Source organism: Crocodylus porosus, unplaced genomic scaffold (genome assembly GCF_001723895.1).
Source record: "Crocodylus porosus isolate Cpor-Errol unplaced genomic scaffold, CroPor_comp1, whole genome shotgun sequence".
Classification (NCBI taxonomy): domain Eukaryota; kingdom Metazoa; phylum Chordata; order Crocodylia; family Crocodylidae; genus Crocodylus; species Crocodylus porosus.
This window is the reverse complement of record NW_017728915.1, coordinates 21,264,990-21,283,535: the sequence shown is the minus strand read 5'-3', so window position 1 is coordinate 21,283,535 and position 18,546 is coordinate 21,264,990. Positions and strand designations below refer to the sequence as shown.

The 18,546-nt window shown below is 42.9% G+C and overlaps 1 protein-coding gene across 1 annotated transcript in view; it reads right to left on the bottom strand.

Moving 5' to 3' along the window:
* Positions 1 to 7,488: 7,488 nt before the first annotated feature.
* The window catches only part of URI1 (URI1, prefoldin like chaperone), a 53,554-nt gene continuing 42,496 nt past the window's right edge, over positions 7,489 to 18,546 (bottom strand). The window contains exons 8-11 of the mRNA XM_019535809.1: positions 16,878 to 17,142; positions 14,383 to 14,525; positions 11,388 to 11,646; positions 7,489 to 8,325 (exon numbers count right to left, since the gene is read on the bottom strand). Coding sequence (XP_019391354.1) covers positions 8,137 to 8,325; positions 11,388 to 11,646; positions 14,383 to 14,525; positions 16,878 to 17,142 — 856 coding nt within the window. The 3' untranslated portion in view covers positions 7,489 to 8,136. The remainder of the gene's footprint in view (positions 8,326 to 11,387; positions 11,647 to 14,382; positions 14,526 to 16,877; positions 17,143 to 18,546) is intronic.

Sequence of the window (18,546 nt, the reverse complement as noted above, 5' to 3'; positions counted from 1 at the left end):
GCGGGCCCAAGGACCGAGCCCTGGGGGACTCCGCTGCCTACTTCCCCCCAGGCTGAATATGACCCATCCACCACCACCCTCTGAGTATGACCCTTGAGCCAATCTGCAATCCATCTGACTGTGTAGGCATCAATGCCACAGTTGCCTAGTATTTTAACAAGGATGGGGTGGGAGACAGTGTCAAAGGCCTTGCTGAAGTCCAGAAAGACTACGTCCACGGTGACACCTGCATCCATTGCCTTTGTGACCTAATCCTAAAAGGCAATCAGGTTGGTCTGACATGACCTCTCCCCAATGAAACCGTGCTGATTGCCCTTGAGCATCATCCCTGAAACCAGCTCATCAAAGATGTGCTCCTTGATGATCTTCTTAAAGAGTTTCCCTAGGATTGAGGTAAGACTGATGGGCCTATAGTTACCCGGGTCCTCCCTCCTCCCTTTTTTAAAGATGGGGACCACGTTGGCTATCTTCCAGTCATCTGGCACCTGGCCCGAGCACCATGACCGCTCATAAAGCTGTGCCAAGGGCACTGCAATAATCCCTGCTAGCTCCCTCAACAGCGTGGGGTGGAGAGCATCTGGACCTGCTGATTTGAACACATCCAGTTCCTCCAGAAGCTCTCTAACTGGGTCCTCCCCAACCTGAGGTCTGGAGGCGTTCCCCTTGAGTCCATCTTGCATCACAGTGGGTAAGTCCCAATCCCTGCACAAGAAAACGGAGGTGAAGAATTGTTTAAAGAGGTCTGCTTTCTCCTCTGGTGCAACCACCAGATTGCCCAGCTTATCTTGCAGAGGCCCCACGTTTCCCAGTGCCTTCTTCATCCTCCCTATATATTTGAAAAAGGACTTTTTATTATCTTTGATCTTGGATGCTAGTCCTAGCTTTATGTCCGCCTTAGCTTTCCTGACAGCCCCCCTACAGGCCTGAGCAGAGGAGGTATACTCTTTGGAGGAGTATACCTTCCCTCCAAGTACTTCCCTACTGTTTTAAGGATAAAGCCCCCAAATCACATCATAAAAGGTATCTGGTTTAGCAGAAACAACTGTCAAAAAAGATTTATACATATAAATTGCCCAAGGACTAGCACCGAAGCACTAAGCCCGAGTGAGAAGTCTGTAGATACAGTGTACAATTTACAGAACTCATTCATCGGTGCTAGACCCTGATCCTGCAATGGGCTGAATTTAGATTGACCTCTGCACTTATACAAAGCTCCAGTAACCTCAGGATGGCTGCTTATATGAAGGACATCAGAGGAGAAAGACCTTTGGCTTGCCCTTGTGATCATGAACCATCTGGGCAAACTGAGTTTTTTGTGTTTTCCTCAGTAGTTAGGTCGACACACCTCTTGATCGTCTCCCCATTGGAATGCCTGCGATGGGAGCTATGTTGCTTAGTTGTAACTGATTAGGCAGGTTGCAGGTTACTGTTCTGCTCCCAGATCAGATGTATGTAGACAGTCCCAACATAAGTGCAGCTCAGGGAGGACTACAAATAGCTTCCTTAGACATTTGTGAATATTATTCTGAAATTCACATTCCATGAAGAGTTTGCCAGTAATACTGTGGGAAACACCCCAGTACCCATGGAAGCCAACACAAGTGAGTATGTTTTAGGTTTAGCCCTTCTCACGTGTGAAGGGCTGTATGAAGGCTTAGCCACCCACTAAGTAAAATTTATTCACTGTGTGACACCATACTGAGGTCAAAACAAGTTGTAAATCAGAGTCCAACAAGGCTGAAACCCCCAGACAAGCGCACTCAGACCCTGTCTAGATTTGGCAAACGAGATGTCTTCAGCAGCATGTTGGCAAATGTGCCAGACATGTTACATACTATTAAATGTCATGTAACATCTCAGGTAGACAAAACTTACATCTACACTGAAGACTGCAGTGTAGTGTAGATGCATGTGAACTTGCTTTAAATGAACAGCATGGAGCTCTGGACAGGGTAAATTATTCTGCTGATGCCTTTAGGTGTCTCTGTGCTCTGCTCTATGTAAAACTGCAGTCTATAATGTACATACATCCAAGGAAATGTCCTAGAGCAGGGGTTGTCAACCGGGAGTACGCATACCCCTGGGGGGTACTTGTACTGGTCCTACAGGGTATGCATGGGAGGGCAGGGATGGAGTGATGCTGCCTCCCAGGAGCAGGGCCAGGGTGCAGCAGCGCCACTATGTGGGGTGGGGAAGGTTGCACACAGCTGCCACCACTGCCACACACCAGCCTGGTGAGCTTCCCTGCCCCACAGAGGGGCATTGCTGCCCTAACCCCAGCCTGACGAACTCCACTGGCCCACCCCAGCCTGACGAACTCCCCCGGCCCACCCCAGCCCTGCTCCTGGGAGGCGGTAGCACTCCATCCCCGCTCACCCACACACTATCTCCACCTCCCTGCTCCATGTGCAGTCACGCACCGCCCCCACTCATCATTTGGGCACACGCTAACCAGCCCCCCCAGCTTCGTGTTTAGCTATGTGCTACTGCCCCCCTCCTCAGCGTCCGGCTGCTAGGGGTACTTAGAATAAAAAAGGTTGAAAACCCCTGTCCTAAAAAGTCATGTTCAGTCTTAAGACATTAAAGTGCCCCCTAGCCTGATGAGCTAATGTGTTAGCAGACTCTACAGTCCTTGTCTACACATAATTCATATGTATTAAGACATTTTGCTAAACATTCCTCATTTAACTAGCACAGGCAGAACCAGAAGATTAGTTCTACACCTGTACTCTGCCAGGATGTAGGACATCTAGGGTTAAAGATGGATTTGGGGTATGGGACATGGGTGACTGACAGGAGCTGCACACAACCCTCTACCCACAGACAGAAGAGGACTAGTGATGCCTACACTATAAGCAATGTTCAGCTAACAGGAGGGTCCCACTTCCTAACATAAATTAACATGGAAAAAACCAAGAGTGACTGGTCATAGAATACCATTCTGAGTTAACTGCCATCCCTGTAGTGAGTACAAATTTTCAGCTGCAGCCTCTGGTTAAGCACCTCTTGATAGCATCCTTGCCAACCGCAAGACACCAACTCAGAGGAAAAGACTCCATCTACCGAATCACCAGCCCCACCTCCTGCAATTTTCCTGGGTTTGTTACCACATCTACTTCTGCTTAGGTTCTGAGAGCTGATGAGATCCCAGCTAGAGATGGAATGGCTGCTGAATTTCTTGACACTTTATTTGCTACTTTATTTTCTTCTGTTTTCTATCTATATTCTTGGAAGACCCTTTCTCTAATAGTAGTCCGTTTCCCATGTGTCCCATTCCCAATGTCCCTGCTTTGTTAGACTTTGATAGCCTCCTCAGGAATGACACAATCCTACTCTCCATTTGCTCCAGCTGGGGTACAGAAATGATTCCAGAGCCTTATTTGGGAACACATCCCTTTGTACCAACTTGTTCAGATTATTGCAGAGCTACCCCATCCTGTGGTAAGCTTTATCCTGAAAGTGTCACTGTGTGCCAACATCCTATACTCATCCCCCATGTGTATTTTCTTAGCCTACCTTCAGCACTATCCAGAGATGAGGAGATTTCCAAGCCCCACAAAGAAACTACAAGTATAAAATTAGCCCTTCTTCCTAGAGACTGTTTTATAACATTTGTCCCACACCCACTAGAGGCCTGCTCTGCCCCCCCTCACTGACTCCTGAGCACCTAAGTTTCTATCCGGGTCACATGACAACAATCACTTGGGTCCTTTCACACATCAAGTAGAAAAAAACTCACCAGACAATCCCAATCAGCAGCAGTTGCTTGTAGCTGTTTTTGGCTTCTATTTAAGTCAAGGCTCCCTGGCAGAAGTACTCAGCACAAACCCTCTTGCTGCACCAGAAAAAAAAAGCAATCAAGAAATTTAAAAAAAATTAACATTGCACTCATTATTATTTAAGTGATGAATAAAATCTCTGACTTTAGCAGAAAAAAGGATGCTTTTTCTGCCAAATTAATTTAATCCCATAACACTTAAATGCATAGAAACATGGGGCAGTTCTACTACATGAAGGGAAGATTTTAATATACCCACCTCTAATAAAACATATTTATTTCATCCAACCAACCAGTCATTTCCTGTGTTGTCTTCTGCTCCTGTGTTGAATTAAAAAGAAAGGACTTTTAAATCTTCACCAAGCATGGACAGTCTTTGGTCTATCACAGAGGTAGTTCCACTACTACCTCTATGTGCATTACCGCATTTTCAACCAGGTTCATTTTTGCTTCTGCACTGCTACAAAGGCTCCACAAAGCTCAAAATGAGAAGCCTAAACCAGGAATAGATGCATCTGGCATCCTCTACTGAAAGTACTGCAAGAAAGGTATACATAGGTCCCCAGGTCAGAAATGCATCTGAAGTGCTGAAGTCCATTCTGCTCAGGGGAAACCCGTGGCTTCAATGAAACTTAAGCACTTCCTTGAGGAGCCTCCAGGATAAGGAAGCTTTCCTGAATCCAGGCCATATTGCATTCCAAACCAAGGTACACCACAGAAAATAATAAGCAAAGAATTGGCTTTGATTTGAAAATGCTCCACAGTGACAAGGGGCATTTCAATTTATTCGATGTAACTAGGAATGGGAAGTATTTTAAGAGATATCTAAATAAATCTTTTAAAGGGGGGCTCTCTCTCTGTCTCTTTCTAATTACCCATGTCTGAGAGTCTTGGATCTCAACCCCTTGTTATTTAAAATACATATTCATGGAACTATATTTTACAGTTGCACTGTTCTGGTTACAAAATAGCTTCTACTTTTCTAGGACATAATTTCATTTTGTTTAGCCAAGAATTCATTAAAGAAGCTATAAATAACCTCCTTTAAATATTTAGCCGTGAATAGAGGGTGGACTGGCATTGATGGCTTATTTTAGTACTAATGCAATATGCTTTAAAAAAAAGCCTACATTTTAGCATGAATCAAGTTAATCATTAACACTTTCAATATGATTCTCAGTAACTGCTTAAAAGGACTGTTGTAATACTCAAATTGCCCCTTCTGGGAGGAAACCAGCAAGAAGAGCCAGGCATGCAGAAAAACACCCCAACTTTTCCTCCTCCTCTTTCCTAGGGGACGACTGTCAAGCCCTTTGGATCTTGAAGGGATCTGTCCAGTCAGGTGGTCATCTAGCTACCTTGCAGCCCCCTTTCAGAATAGCTTAAGGGTCAGGCTAGGCCCCTAGCAGAGGCTAGTGTCAGCTGTTACAGCTCCATTACCTTAAATGGAGCTAGGACAAATGACCACAGCTGCCTGTGTTTCTTCGTATGAGCAGAAGCCATTCATCCATCTATGGAAGCAGCTGGGGTGGATGTAGAGGGGGTGCAACCCCTTTCTGGACCAGACTGCAGAAGTAGCAGCCAAGGACTTTCAAGTCACCAAAGCAGGTAATAATCCCATCCTTCTTGCCACCTTCTTTCTTCCCCTCCATGCTAGGGGGCACATTCCCACTCCTCCCCTACCCACTCCTAACACTTGCCACTGCCACTGTCCCCAGCTGACCTGGGGACAGGGAGAGTTCCAGAGCCATTTGTGCCCTGCCCTGCTCCAGCCAGGCTGCATTGTGGCCGGAGCAGTAGGATCAGATCCCCCTGGGTGTTCCCACCAGCCTGGGAATAGGGCAGGGAAGGGGAGCCCATCCACAGCTCCTGACAGCCCCAGCTGGAGGTCAGGAGCAGCCAGGACAGTGGTGGTGGCAGGCAGGTCTCCCTGCATCCAGAGGCAATCGAGGAGGAGGGCAGGGAGGAGGAGAGATGCCACTGAGCATGGGGAAGGGAGGAAGAGCCAAAAGCGGGGATAGCAGGATTCTTACCTGATTCTTCTGCTGTGTGGTCTGCCTGCTCCAGTGGGGAAAGGGAGGGTGGGCAGGAGTTCTAGGAGCAGGGTTGCAGCCACCCACGCAAAGCTGGTCACTGCTCCCACACTGCACTTTTAAAAACCCTGGACTCACAGACAGAAGAACTAATTCCTAGCACAGGTAGAACAACGCATGCCACCAAAGTCCTCAGCCTTCTCTACATAGGAGACTCCTCCTAGATCCCACACAGCCCCTTAGGAAAATGGGGATGTGGTACCAAGGGGCAGAGAAAGGGAATGTGACTCTCTTTCTGTGAAGCATAGGTGGAAAGGATGCATACTCAACAGCATGGGCCTTCAATTAAATAGTTCAATAATTTTCTATCAAAAAATAGACTTCCAAGTCCCCATTGGGTCAAGGGGATTTATCAAGATTGTACCAACACAGGCTGGTGATACCTCTGAAAACAATCTCCTCAATCACTTACCCAGCAGGCTCTCACTGATTACTCAGTGAGGCTCCAGCAAGGACAGGGTCCTCTTTCTGTTCCCACTCCACTTTTTTTGTTAGTCCGGCCCATATACTTAGACACAAAAATGGGACGGAGCCAGTATTCACCCTTAGCATAGAAGTATCTTGCGAAGGAAATAGGTCATGCACTGCTTTTACTTGTACAAAGAGTTGCTCTTTCAACATAGTCATACATCTTTGATTTAGCAGATGAGCCTCTGCCTCTTTAGCAAAGCAGCATAGCTGTGTCAGCAGAGCCCTCTAGTGGAGAGGCAGCATATGCCAAAAGGAGTTTTTCTGCCAATGCAGCCAAACAACTTTCCCTAAACCAAGGACAGCTGTATTCAGAAGGTGTGCATGTGTGGGTTTTTTTTTTTTGGGGTTTTTTTTTTTACCACTCTCACCCAACAGCTATGTCCACAAAACCTTCTGACATAGATATGGCCTTAGAATTCAGGTGAGTCACTGTGCTGATTCTTGGTAGTTGTAGCAAGAGTGCCCATATTTTAAAGCTGATGTAACTAAGGAGGCTTTTCATTACAGACAACATCACTCATCTTTAAAATATGAGGAGATTGTACCTGGTTGTTGGGTGAGCTGATATTTTGTACCATGGGAGCAGTGACAACCTTGAGAACAGAGACTGAAAGTGCTGGTTGGGTTGTAGCCCAGGCTCCTTTTTTCCAATAGTACTTAAATGACTTGCTGTTCAAGTTGGATGGCCCAGACTCAGAAGGCACCATTCTAGTAGGTTTAGGAGCTGCGAAGGGGTGGAAACATGGTAAGGCAAACAATCATATTTACCTGCTGCAGCAAAATGTTTCTCTTCCCCCTTCAGCTCCAAGTACCTTATTGCCATGGTATTTTGAGATAAAGTTGTAGTTATTAATACACTTATCTTAAGCACTGGCTCCTTCTGGGCATTCCCCTGACAATTCAAATATTTTTTGTACATATACTGTACTGGGGATTTTGCCACTATAGTTTGGGTCTATATTCTTCTTCCAACGAGCATGTACTTGCCACAGGCATTAATTGGAGCTCTACAGATACAAGGGGAAGAAAACAGACTAACTCATGTGTTTGCAATAGCAAGCACTTCAAGTTAATATCTGAGTTCAAAATAAAAACCTCTTTGCATGTTTTATTTCAAGTATTAACATATTAACACAAGAGAAGAAAAAATTTCACAGCTTTTTTTACTTGAAAAGTTTAATTTTACAAAATACCCTTTTCAGTCAAAGAAACTTCCCTGCAATGAACACAGCATTCTGATTTATAGATCTGTACAGTAGGATATTAGAATGAACAGAAGGAAAAAAATCAACTTTTAGCAGACACCTAGTTGCAAAATCTACAACAATGTGAATACAAGTATGTCTTAAAATGCTAAAGCAAGTAATGAAATATAATTGTTGGATTCATTTTAAATTTGAAAAGTTTCCTTAAAATGGTCCATATGGTATGTAGAACATCACAGCTGGTACAAAACTGCCTGTATTTAGGTTTAAACACAAAAACAATGCGTGTGAGAAGTAGTCTTTGAAAATAATTCCAAGTGCTGCGATCATAAGGCAAACATATACAAAGGTGCTGACAGCATACAGGGAAATTGACAAAATAAACTGAATATTGAAGTGTTCAAACACTTAACTTTTCTTTAAAAGAAAAAAAACCCCATCAACAATAGCAATCTAAATTGATAAAATGATGCCAAATTAACATAGGATGCCTTTTATACTACCTAGGTGTAATGCACATAGTTTTACATAATCTCAACAAATGTGAAACTAGGTGTTAATATTCAAACTTCCATTGTGTAGGCAGGACCTAGTTAGTCTGTTGCATTCTGGCAGCTTTGAATTTTGAAATCCTCTTTGTAGTTCCTTCTGATGCTTCAGACAGAACTTCCTCTGATTTTCGCTCTGGAATGGTAGGCAGGCCAGGGTGAGCAATGCTTGGGTGTGGTATTAAGGAGGGAGACAAAGGGTCTTTTTCTATAACAGTTCCAGAAAAAGCCTATAAGAAAAAGGAAAACTCAAAATCAGCTAATAAAATGCAAATGTGAAGATATGCCCATGAGGTCATTACCCTATATTAGTCTGATTAGAGCTGTTATTTCTTTTAATCAAAAGTAAAGAAATCTCTTTAAATCAATGATGGTTCCTTGCATAAGTAACCAAATTGTAATTAACCTCAAAATATAGCTTGTTCAAAAAAGTCTAAAAGAAAGACAGTGTCTTAAAAGCAATACTTAATCTCATTCCTAACTGCACAAATGGTCTAAAAATTAGCCTCCTTACTGACATATGATCAAGAAAATAAAACAGATGATGCAATAGGCAATTTCATCTTGTATAACAAAGGGAGGAAATGTGCAGATTTTGAGCCTATCAGCATTTCCATCATACATCACATTTTCATGGCTTAATATCTTGGCCTTTTCTAATTGCATCAATCTGACACCTGGCATACAAATTGGCAAGCTACATATTTTGTTTGTTCTTTTTTTTTCCTTACCAAAAATGATCAAAAATTGGTCAAGGCATTTTATACTAAAAAGAATAGCAAAACGTTTCCAATTCTTTTCTTCCTGTGCAAGTTCTAACTAAAACATAGTTAATATTTTAAAATTATAATTTACAAGCAGCCATTCCATTATATGAATTAAACCTTTCTTCTCTCATAAGAAAAAGAAACAGCCAAGATATTTACCATTTGAAAAACAGCTACTGAGAAGCTACTCTTCATAAATGCTTTCAGTATTTGCCATGGTTTTATAGTATGCGTAATATTGTGCCTATGCAATGTAAAAAGCTACATTTAAAAAAAATCACCATATTACATGTGTTGAAAAGAGAAAATGTTCAGGGCATTTAAGGAACAAGGTGCAGTAGTTTACATCCAAGATTTAATCATCGTATTGGGCACAAGGGAACATATACCGGATTTATTAAGTCTGCTTATTTTTTTAAAAGGAGTAACTCAGTTGCCAAGAAAAATAAAATAGCCGCTTTTTTGTTGCAGGACCGGCAAAAAAGCTATGTTTTTTGTTCTATACTCTAACTAAAATATGCCCAAAGCTGTGCCTATTCCTGCTGCCTTGTTCAAACAATGCTAGTGCATTTTTATAAAGAGGTAAATGAAACAGAGTCTCTGAGGTTTTTACTACAATTAGAAACAAAGAAAAAAAATCAGTGTAGGCAAATGCTCAAGGATACAAATATATATTTCAAATATCCATGAAAACAACTGCAGTATTAAGAAAAGGCAAATGCCCTCTTTGATGATGACAGAAGTGTTTTGTTCACTGTGCTGTAGTTGCTTAGGAAATCTGCTATTGAGCAGAGGGGGATCAGTCTGAGGCACGGGTGCCACAAGTGGCACCAGCAGCCTCTGTATGTGGCAAGCAGCAGATCAGGGAGGGAACAGGTGACACAGGGCTGATAGGGCAGGAAGCAGAAAGCAAAGCAGCACAGGGAAAGAAGCAGAGCAGCAGGGAGCACAGGGCTGGGAACAGAAAGCAGCTTGGGCAGGGAAAGGGGATTTGGGGAAGTTGCAGGGCTGTAATTTGTCACACACCTGCCAAAAGACTGGTCTTCCTTGCTATAGAGAAAAATCATGAGATGTTCAGGGAAGAGGTCCATCAGGGAAACAACCTGCTATTGTTTTGCTTTATAATGGCCAAGAGTACTAGGTGCTTTAAAGGCAAAGGTAAAAGATACAGTCACTGCCCCCAAAATGTTATAACCGTGAATGCTAGTACTGCAATAATCTAAACCGACAGATCTGTATGTCCCCACTGAATCAGTGTGAAGTCAGTGCGACTCCAAGTAGGTAAGTGGGCAGTGACGGTGCACCCAGGGTCCCACAAGTTCTTTGGAAGGGTACCCCAAGGTCTGAGGAGATAAGCTCAGAAGTGCAGGTTCAAGCTCAGTCCCTGCCTGCTGTTTTCACTGCAAGGGGGTAAGCAGTGTAATATTTTTTTTAAAATAGGGTGTTACTCAATTCACAGAAAATTATGTGCCTGGAGTCTAAAAATGTTGAAAACCAGTGAATTAGGGTTTCATCAAACATACAACATGACAAGAAAAATAAAGGGAGCGTGAAGGTTAGAAGACAAACAGGCTTACAAGAACAGAACCAAGTGGCTGCAGAATAAACCACTCCATCTGCTACTGAATCTACTTCAAAGCATCTCCTTTCAAGACACCGGGTTGGACATGTCTGAAAATTCAATTTAATATAACTTCTAAAATTTTATCAGAATTTTCCATTAAAAAAAATGGATGCAAAATGTTGAATTCCAGGATGCCAGGACAGCAGCTACATCCAGTTCCCACTCATACTTTCAGCTAAGGACATATGAGTTTTCCCTTGTGATGTACCATCTCTACATATAAGAGCACACAACTACTCCAAGATTTGGAAATAAGTTTAGTTAGCATCACCAGAGGTTTCTAGCCTGCAAGAGCATATTCTTTTAGACACAGTCTCTGCACTACACTGCGTGTGATATCTCACAAGGTAACTTCTCCTCTACTTGAAATCCAGCTGTCTCTACTGAGTCCACTGATCACACTGGCTAATATTAATATGTAAAGTAAACCCTGAAGAATCGCCATAAACCATGCACCAGAACACTAAGAGGCTGCAGTACTAACAATATTCTCCCAATATTACACGCATAGCAAGGGAGAAGGTGAGCAGAATGTGCATCTTGCACAATCCAGCATGTGATTATTCTGCTGTACAACTTAGAGCTATAGGGAAAACCCAGTCAACAGGCTCAGCAGAGGGGATACTCCCCACTACTGTATAAACTGGCAAATAGCCAGCTCATGTGCCCTCTGTGGAAGAACCCTAGGCTACAATGATTGTAGAGGGAGCTTCCTGGTTACCCTAAAGAGAGAGGAAATAGGCAGACATAGGGAGTAGAAAGGCTACCTGGCAATCCTTCTACAAAGGGGAAACAGGTAGAGAGAGCTGGAAATTTATTTAAAAAGAAAATAACAGTAGATATGAATCAGCTTGTTCCTTTTTATCCATGCCAACAAACAATAATTAATCAAAAACTGTACCTCAAATGTCCCTGATGATGGTGGAAGTTTTTTTGGAAGATGCTCCTGTCCCTCCTCCTCTTCCTCCTCCAATATCCCTTCACTGTTGTCACTGTGAGTAGCTTCATCATAGCTAATACTCCTCAGAACTCCTCGTCTGTCATCAAACTCAGCAGCACTGCTCTCACTGGTATCGCTACAAACACTATTCTCTCTGCTTCGAGACTTCAAAATTGATTTACGAGGGACATATTCTCCATTCACAACATCAACAAAGACTCTGCAAAAGAAAATGTTAGCTTTAATAAACTATTTCAGGATCAGATGACAAATTTACAGTGATCTCTCTTTGTCTTTGTACAAATTAATTATGATTTGCTTTTCCAACTTCTCAGCTGCAGAATTACAAGACACTACCTTCAGAAGATACAATACAGCATTTTATTTACCAATGAACAAGGAGTAATTCTGCCACCCAAACATGACTTTTTCTTCATTAAAGCATTAAGTTAATACATTAGGGTCAACCTTTTTTGGCAGAAATTTTGCCACAAGTTAGCCCTGTACCTTCCTGGAGTGCCACTGGAATCCCTTTCTACACCCAATCTGCTGTTCTGCTCCCTACCCTATTTGCCACTGTACTGCTCTCTCCCCAGTCTATTGTGCACCACTCACAGAAGCTGCCTATGCCACTTGTGACACTCAGCCCACATGTTACCCAACCCTAACCTAGTACACCTTTTTTTTTTTAGCAGAAATTTTATAGCCTTTTGCAGAGCTTCATGAACAGCAGCAGCTTCATCTTCAAAATGTAAAGAAAAACTGTAAACAAGTCATAAGATTATTTTCAGTTTGTTTTTCTAAAATTACAGAAGTTGTAATAGAAGGTTTCCTAGAGTGCAGTTCTTTTAAAATATTAAATATAAAAATAGATTAAACATTCACTTGCACATGTTAGGTAGAAAGTTCTCTCAAGCAAGGGCCATCAACTTTTCTGGAATCTGAGCTTTCAATAAAAAAAAAAAAAAAAAGCTTTTAGTTTATATGACTGTGAAGAAACTTTTCTATCATGAACAGAGCATCAGCCAAAACAGTGGCCTCTACCAAATTTTACAGGTGCCTATTAGGGCTGTGCAAAGCTTTGGTTGCTGATTCAATTCGGAGGAGATTTGGCCCAATTCAGCAGCTGAATCTCCAAATGCAAATCAAATCAGGAGACCCATTAATCTCTCTGAATTGAATTGGAAGCCCGGTTTGATGATTCAGCCACAGACGCACCTTTAAATGTTTTTTCTACATACTTCAGGGTACCAAGTATGGCTCGTGAATGCTGAGATGGTGGGGCGGATGGAGCGTCCCATAGGAATGCGGGCAGATCTCCCACGTGCTCGGTGGCGGACCCAAAAGTGGACCATCTCAGTGTTCATGAGCTGCACCTGGTACCTCAAGGTATGTAGAAAAAACATTTAAATCTGTGTCTATGGCCAGATCGCGGATTCTCCAAATCAGAATTAAATCTTCAGATTCAGCTGAATTGAATTGGGACAGTGATACGAATCAGCGAATCGAACTGCTATCCCCCAAATCGAATCTGAATCGAATATGGTCCGCTTCGCACCCCTAGTGCCTATGCCTCTAATTGCTGGTCATGGCTTTCCCAATCTACCATTAATTGACCAGTCTGTTAATATCCATTGCTGCCTACAGAAACTCTGTAGGTAAGCCATGAAAAATAATAAGTATCTGGTTAAGCTGCCAGCTCTGCTGGGGCTATTCCAGAGTGTTCCATAAGAAAGAGTATGGAATAAGTGAATAGAAACCCTCTAACAATACTGCCTCATCAGTCCTGATGAATCTGGGAAAAAGTAGGGATCTATGGGTTATGACACTAGCACTCCAGTTTACGGAAGTTTTCACTGAGAGCAAATGCAGGCTCAAAGTGAAAGCGTGCACCGTCACTATTCAACAACTAGGTGATGGGCTTTTTTTACTGATTGCTTTTGTTCATGGGTGATGCCTTTTTTGGGTGCTGGATTTTGTCTCCAACTACTTTATGCTTGTTATGCATACAGTAGCCGAAAATTAGAAAAGATAGAGCCTCTTCACAGGGTTCAAGAAGAATTCTTATGCTGTCTTCTGCCCTAAGAGCTTTCATTTTCCAACTGGCCTCTGGATAGTTCAGGCCAGATTTTCAAGTTTCCAGGCAAGATGCAGAATGATTTCTAAAAGCACCTGGCCACTCAACTCTCATGGATTTGAAACCCAACAAAATATCTATCTGCACCTTAAGATAGATAGGAATAGATCCCAAATACTGTTAAAAAGCTGTCTCCCTTAATTTTAGTTAAGACTTCTGTATCATCTTCTATTTATCCCTACGATCTTTTTTTCTAGTTCCATGGATGAAGAGTGGCTAGAAGCTGAATGCGTCTAGGATGGAATGAAGGAAAAGCAAGCTAGAATGCGTCTAGGATGGAATGAAAGAAAAAGCTTGTGCTGAAAAGTGCTGGGGGGAGAGGAATAAAAGAGGAAAGAGGCAATAGCAATCCAGAGTAATTTACACCAGGGAGAACAAAAAGGCTAGAGTGAAGCTAGAGGGAAGGTATAATGGAAGTGACAGATAGGGTTCAGCTCTATTTTAAAAAGTAAAATGGAAAAGTGACCAAAAACATCTTAAACTAAATGCAATATGCAAAGTTCTGCTTTGTTCCTTTACAATGCGGAGTTTTGTGGATGTGGAGTAAATTTTAAAAGCACTGATTATGTTCAATTACTGGTTTAAAAAAACATAATTCTCAAAGCAGTGGGCAACACAGTTAAGCAGTATGACAAATCAACAGTATGACTACCGGCAGAAGACACACACTTTCATTTCTAAAATGTGGGTCCAGCACCAAATGTTTTGGCTTTTAGGGCGGATTTCACTGTTCATGCAGGAGGTGCATGACTCAGAGAAGACTTTCTTTTACAAGTGTGCAATGGGAAAAGCATGTTAGCCATTGCTTTAACCACATACCGGTAAATGTCCGCAGGTGTTTTGATGTTAGGTAGTTCTGGAGTTGAATGTCCATTGCCATTGCTATTCTTTCTTTTACGTTTTGCCTCCTCTTTCTTTTCACTGAATTTCAAAGTAGTATTTTTTCCTGTGTTTATTCTTACCTAAAAAGTGAAGACAAATTTAGCCAGACTATAAAACCAAAATCCCCCAGGGTCCAGATCAAGACAAGTCATAAATCCTCTCCATCTGAGTAAGAGGGCACTACAGGAGTATAGACTGCTAGATTTAAAACAGTAATATGTAGTAATAGCATGCTGATTGTCTTGCTATATTAACACTCATCAACTTTCCACAAAAAGTACAAAAACATCTTCCTTCATAGTGCAAGAGGAAACAACTTGCATATGCAGAGTATACCTTAAATTACTATGTTTACTTACAGCTTAACTTCCTTGCAAATCTATGTTAACTAAAATACATATTTAGGACTTTAGACAAGGGATGCTACCAAAACTGTTTCAAATATCTCTAAAAGGATGTATAAAAATTTTAAGGTTACCTTTTTCTGTATCATATTTCTGTGTATGAACTGAAATCAGTCAGGCTCAACAGGTAGAAGCCAAAATAAACTTTATAGTTAAATACCCTACCTACAAGATATGCCATAGTATTTACTTTAAACGGAAAGGTCTTACAGATAAATGTCTAACTGGTACCCTAAAATTCAACAGTAATCTATGTCATGACTAGAATTAAAAGTGCATTCCAGAAAGAAACAGGTTTATCCTAAAAGTGTAAGTAGCATAAATAGTTATTAGATTTCTCTGAAGGTAAGTTTTAGGTGTCCTATTAGGAGTACAATCTTCGTAAGATTCTAAAGACAGCTCTACATGTAACTACTACTAATTTTCCTTCAACTGAGGAAATCCTGCAGTAATGAAGGATCTAGCAGGCCAGCTAGTCCTACCACTCAAGCAATGCTGTATATTTATTAGTGTTTTGATCAGAGGTACACCAATACATTGGTCCAATATGGGAACAGCACCGATATAAAGAAAATTTACTATACTGAAAATCGGCCATGTCAAACCAAAAATTCGGCCAATAAATGGCCCATGAATGGACGCAGCTGCAGCACGACACAGGCGGTAAGAAGCATAGCCAGGCAGCGTGGATAGCTGCTTCCAGCTGGTAAGTCTGGTGTGGTGGAAGGAGAGAAGGGAGGGGGAAGGGAAGGGAATGGGCATGGGGGGGCACACCAAGGTCCCTCCAGTGAGGAAGGCATGGGACTGGGGCAAACGCTGCCCAGCTGGGGCAGGGCAGGCGCAGGACTGCCGCAGTTCGTCTGGGGGGGCGCAGGGGCAGCTCCCACTGCTGTACACTTCTCATGCAGAAGCTGTTGGTCCAGTGGCTCATTTGGCACTCCCTGCTAGTCTGGCAGCTCCCGTCAGTTGTCTGGGAGGGTATGGGGGAGGGGCATGTGCCCTCAGATCTGCATGGGGCAGGCTGGCGCCGGGGCTGCACCGAGCTCTTCCCAGCTGCGTGGAGGTGTGCTGGGAAGGAGCTTACAGGGGCGGCTGCAGTCAAAAATTCATCGTAGCCCCTTTCCAGAGCAGTCCCGCCCTGCTGGGAATAGCTTGGCACAGCCTTGGCCCCAGCCCGCACTGCCCTGTGCAAATCCAGGGGCACACGGCCCCTCCCCCACAAGCCCTCCCAGACATGCGGCGGAAGTCACCAGATGAGCAGACGAGTGTTGGATGAGCTGCTGGACCAGCGGCTCTCACACAAGCGGTGCACAGCAGCGCGAGCTACCCACCCCCATGCTCTCTAGATGAGCTGCAGCACCGTCCTGTGCCCACCCCACCCCAGCTGGACAGCGCTTGCCCCAGCCCCTGCCCCACGACTCCCTCACCGCAGAGGTCTTGATCTGCACCCCTTCCCCTCCTCCACTCCTTCCACCACACCAGACTTACCAGCTGGAGGTAGCTCTCAATGCTGCTGGGCTGGGTATTAGAAATCAGATCGGTATCAGCTGATATGCCTCGTTAAGAATCAGCTATCAGTACCGGCTGCAAAAATCTTCATCAGTGCACCCTAATTTTGACTACTACTTGCCAATCTCTTCCACCATTTTGCTTACAAAACTGTTCAGACATTTCTGATTTGTTTCTTCATAAGCTCTCATTTACACACTCAGAATTAAACTTAAGGCAGGCTGGATGCCTCCCTGAAGAATTCATTACTGCTGCTTTACCTGCTCTAAATAACAAAACTTCTCTTCCCAAAGAACAAGGATTCTGTTTTTACTCTGGTCCCAAGTCCCTCTAGACCAAGGAATCAAAAAACTGGGTTCTGCTCGAAACTGTGACCATCTAATTCCTCCATGATCTAATTACTTTATCCAATTAATTAACTAAAGAAACAGTAGACTTTATTGTCTGTGGCCATAAGGTTAACTATTTTCAATAAAGTACAGATAGATAGATAGATAGATAAAAAGTAATAGTACAAACCCTTTTAAGTTCAACAGTATGAGAGAAAAATATGGTAGGTACACCGTTATCTCCAACTCCTAAATCATCTTCATCATCACTGTGATAATGACTTGAGCCATTAACTTGGCCACTGAACAATTCTGAATTTGTTACTTCTTTCTGGAAGTTGCCCTGAGTAACAGAGTCTTCAACTCTATGTACCACATTCAGATCTGTCTTATCTTCCTTCTCCTCTTCAGAGGACACTGAATCTTCTCCATTTGTCTCTACTGCATCAGGTGTTCTAAAAAATGAGAAATAGATAAGAAAGAAAAGAAAAGCAATACAGTTCATAATATAAGCAGGAAAATATGTACTATTTCCTATATTTAGAGGCTGTGAGTATTTTGGCAGGGGGAAGGACAAGAACAGTGTCATATGTGACATGACAATTTCTATGGGCAGACTAGGGAGAGTTTGCTCATACTGATAAATACTTACTTATTCTTGTAATTCCAGTATCAAATGAGCCCAACTTCAAAAAGAAATGCAGAAATGCTTGTCAATGTGTCAAAGCATGCCACATTTTGGCTTATACTGTAACTTAAACTTTAGGACAAAACAGTTCCAAGGAGGAACATTCACTGCTATACTGCAAATTAAGGGTGTAAACTTTCTGGTGCAAGGGAAAAGGGTTTTACTTTCTCAGTATCTGTCATCTAATGGCAAAATACAGCACTGGTGGAAGTTTGCACTGATAAAAATCACAGAAGGTCAGAAATGCAAAATATTCTAGCCACTATGCTGTCCTGCCCCATTGTGCACCTTGGGCTAGTGCTTCCTTGCATCCAACCCCTGATCAACAAAAGAGAAGGTGTCATGGAGCTGGTTATGTCTCTCTGATCCCTTATCAACCCCAGGCCCAGTTAAAGCAACTATGGGACTGCTTTGACTTAGGCCTTGTACAGACATTTAGTTTCTCCTGGGGGAGTCTACTCTCCCAGGAGAAATCACAAATGTAAATAGAAGTTCAGGCTTTTTTCCCCCAGAGTAAAAATGGGCACTCCAGAAGAAAACATGGGCACCACCATGCTTAAACCACTTCCAGAAAAGTTTCTCCTGGGACACCAAATGTCTGTGCATGCTGACAACACAGGCTGATTAAGGCTGTTTGGGTTACCCAATCAGGGCTGCCCAATGCACTGCTGTCATCTGTTGCCAGGCAAACTAAGGGAGCCTGCAGAGATGTGTGACCAGGGCACCCGCCCAGCTGCAGAGCGTTAACACTGCAAGCTCTCCACTCTTCATGACATCAGTATTTGAATGCCTGTACATATCACTTTAGGAAGGTTTTCTACCATGAGAGCAAACCTGGGAGAATTCTCCCAAATTACATGAATGTTCATATGCAGCCTTTATCTCTAGCCGAGGATTTTAAATGACTTGTCCTGCCAATGAAGGTTACTTATAGACTTCTTTTCTACAATGTGTGACCATCCTGCTGTATGCCTCAGGATGTACCCTTGTAGGAGAGAAGGGGCTGAAGCAGGTGCTGCCTCTATCAATGAGTAATTCCCTTATGCCAGGTGACTCCTTGCAGGCCACTGACAGACAGATTTCAGCTCACTTATGTTACAAGTTGGCTGCATATTAAATATAGTACAGCAACGAGAGCGTCCTCGGCGCCTGCCGCGTTTCCCGCCGCTAC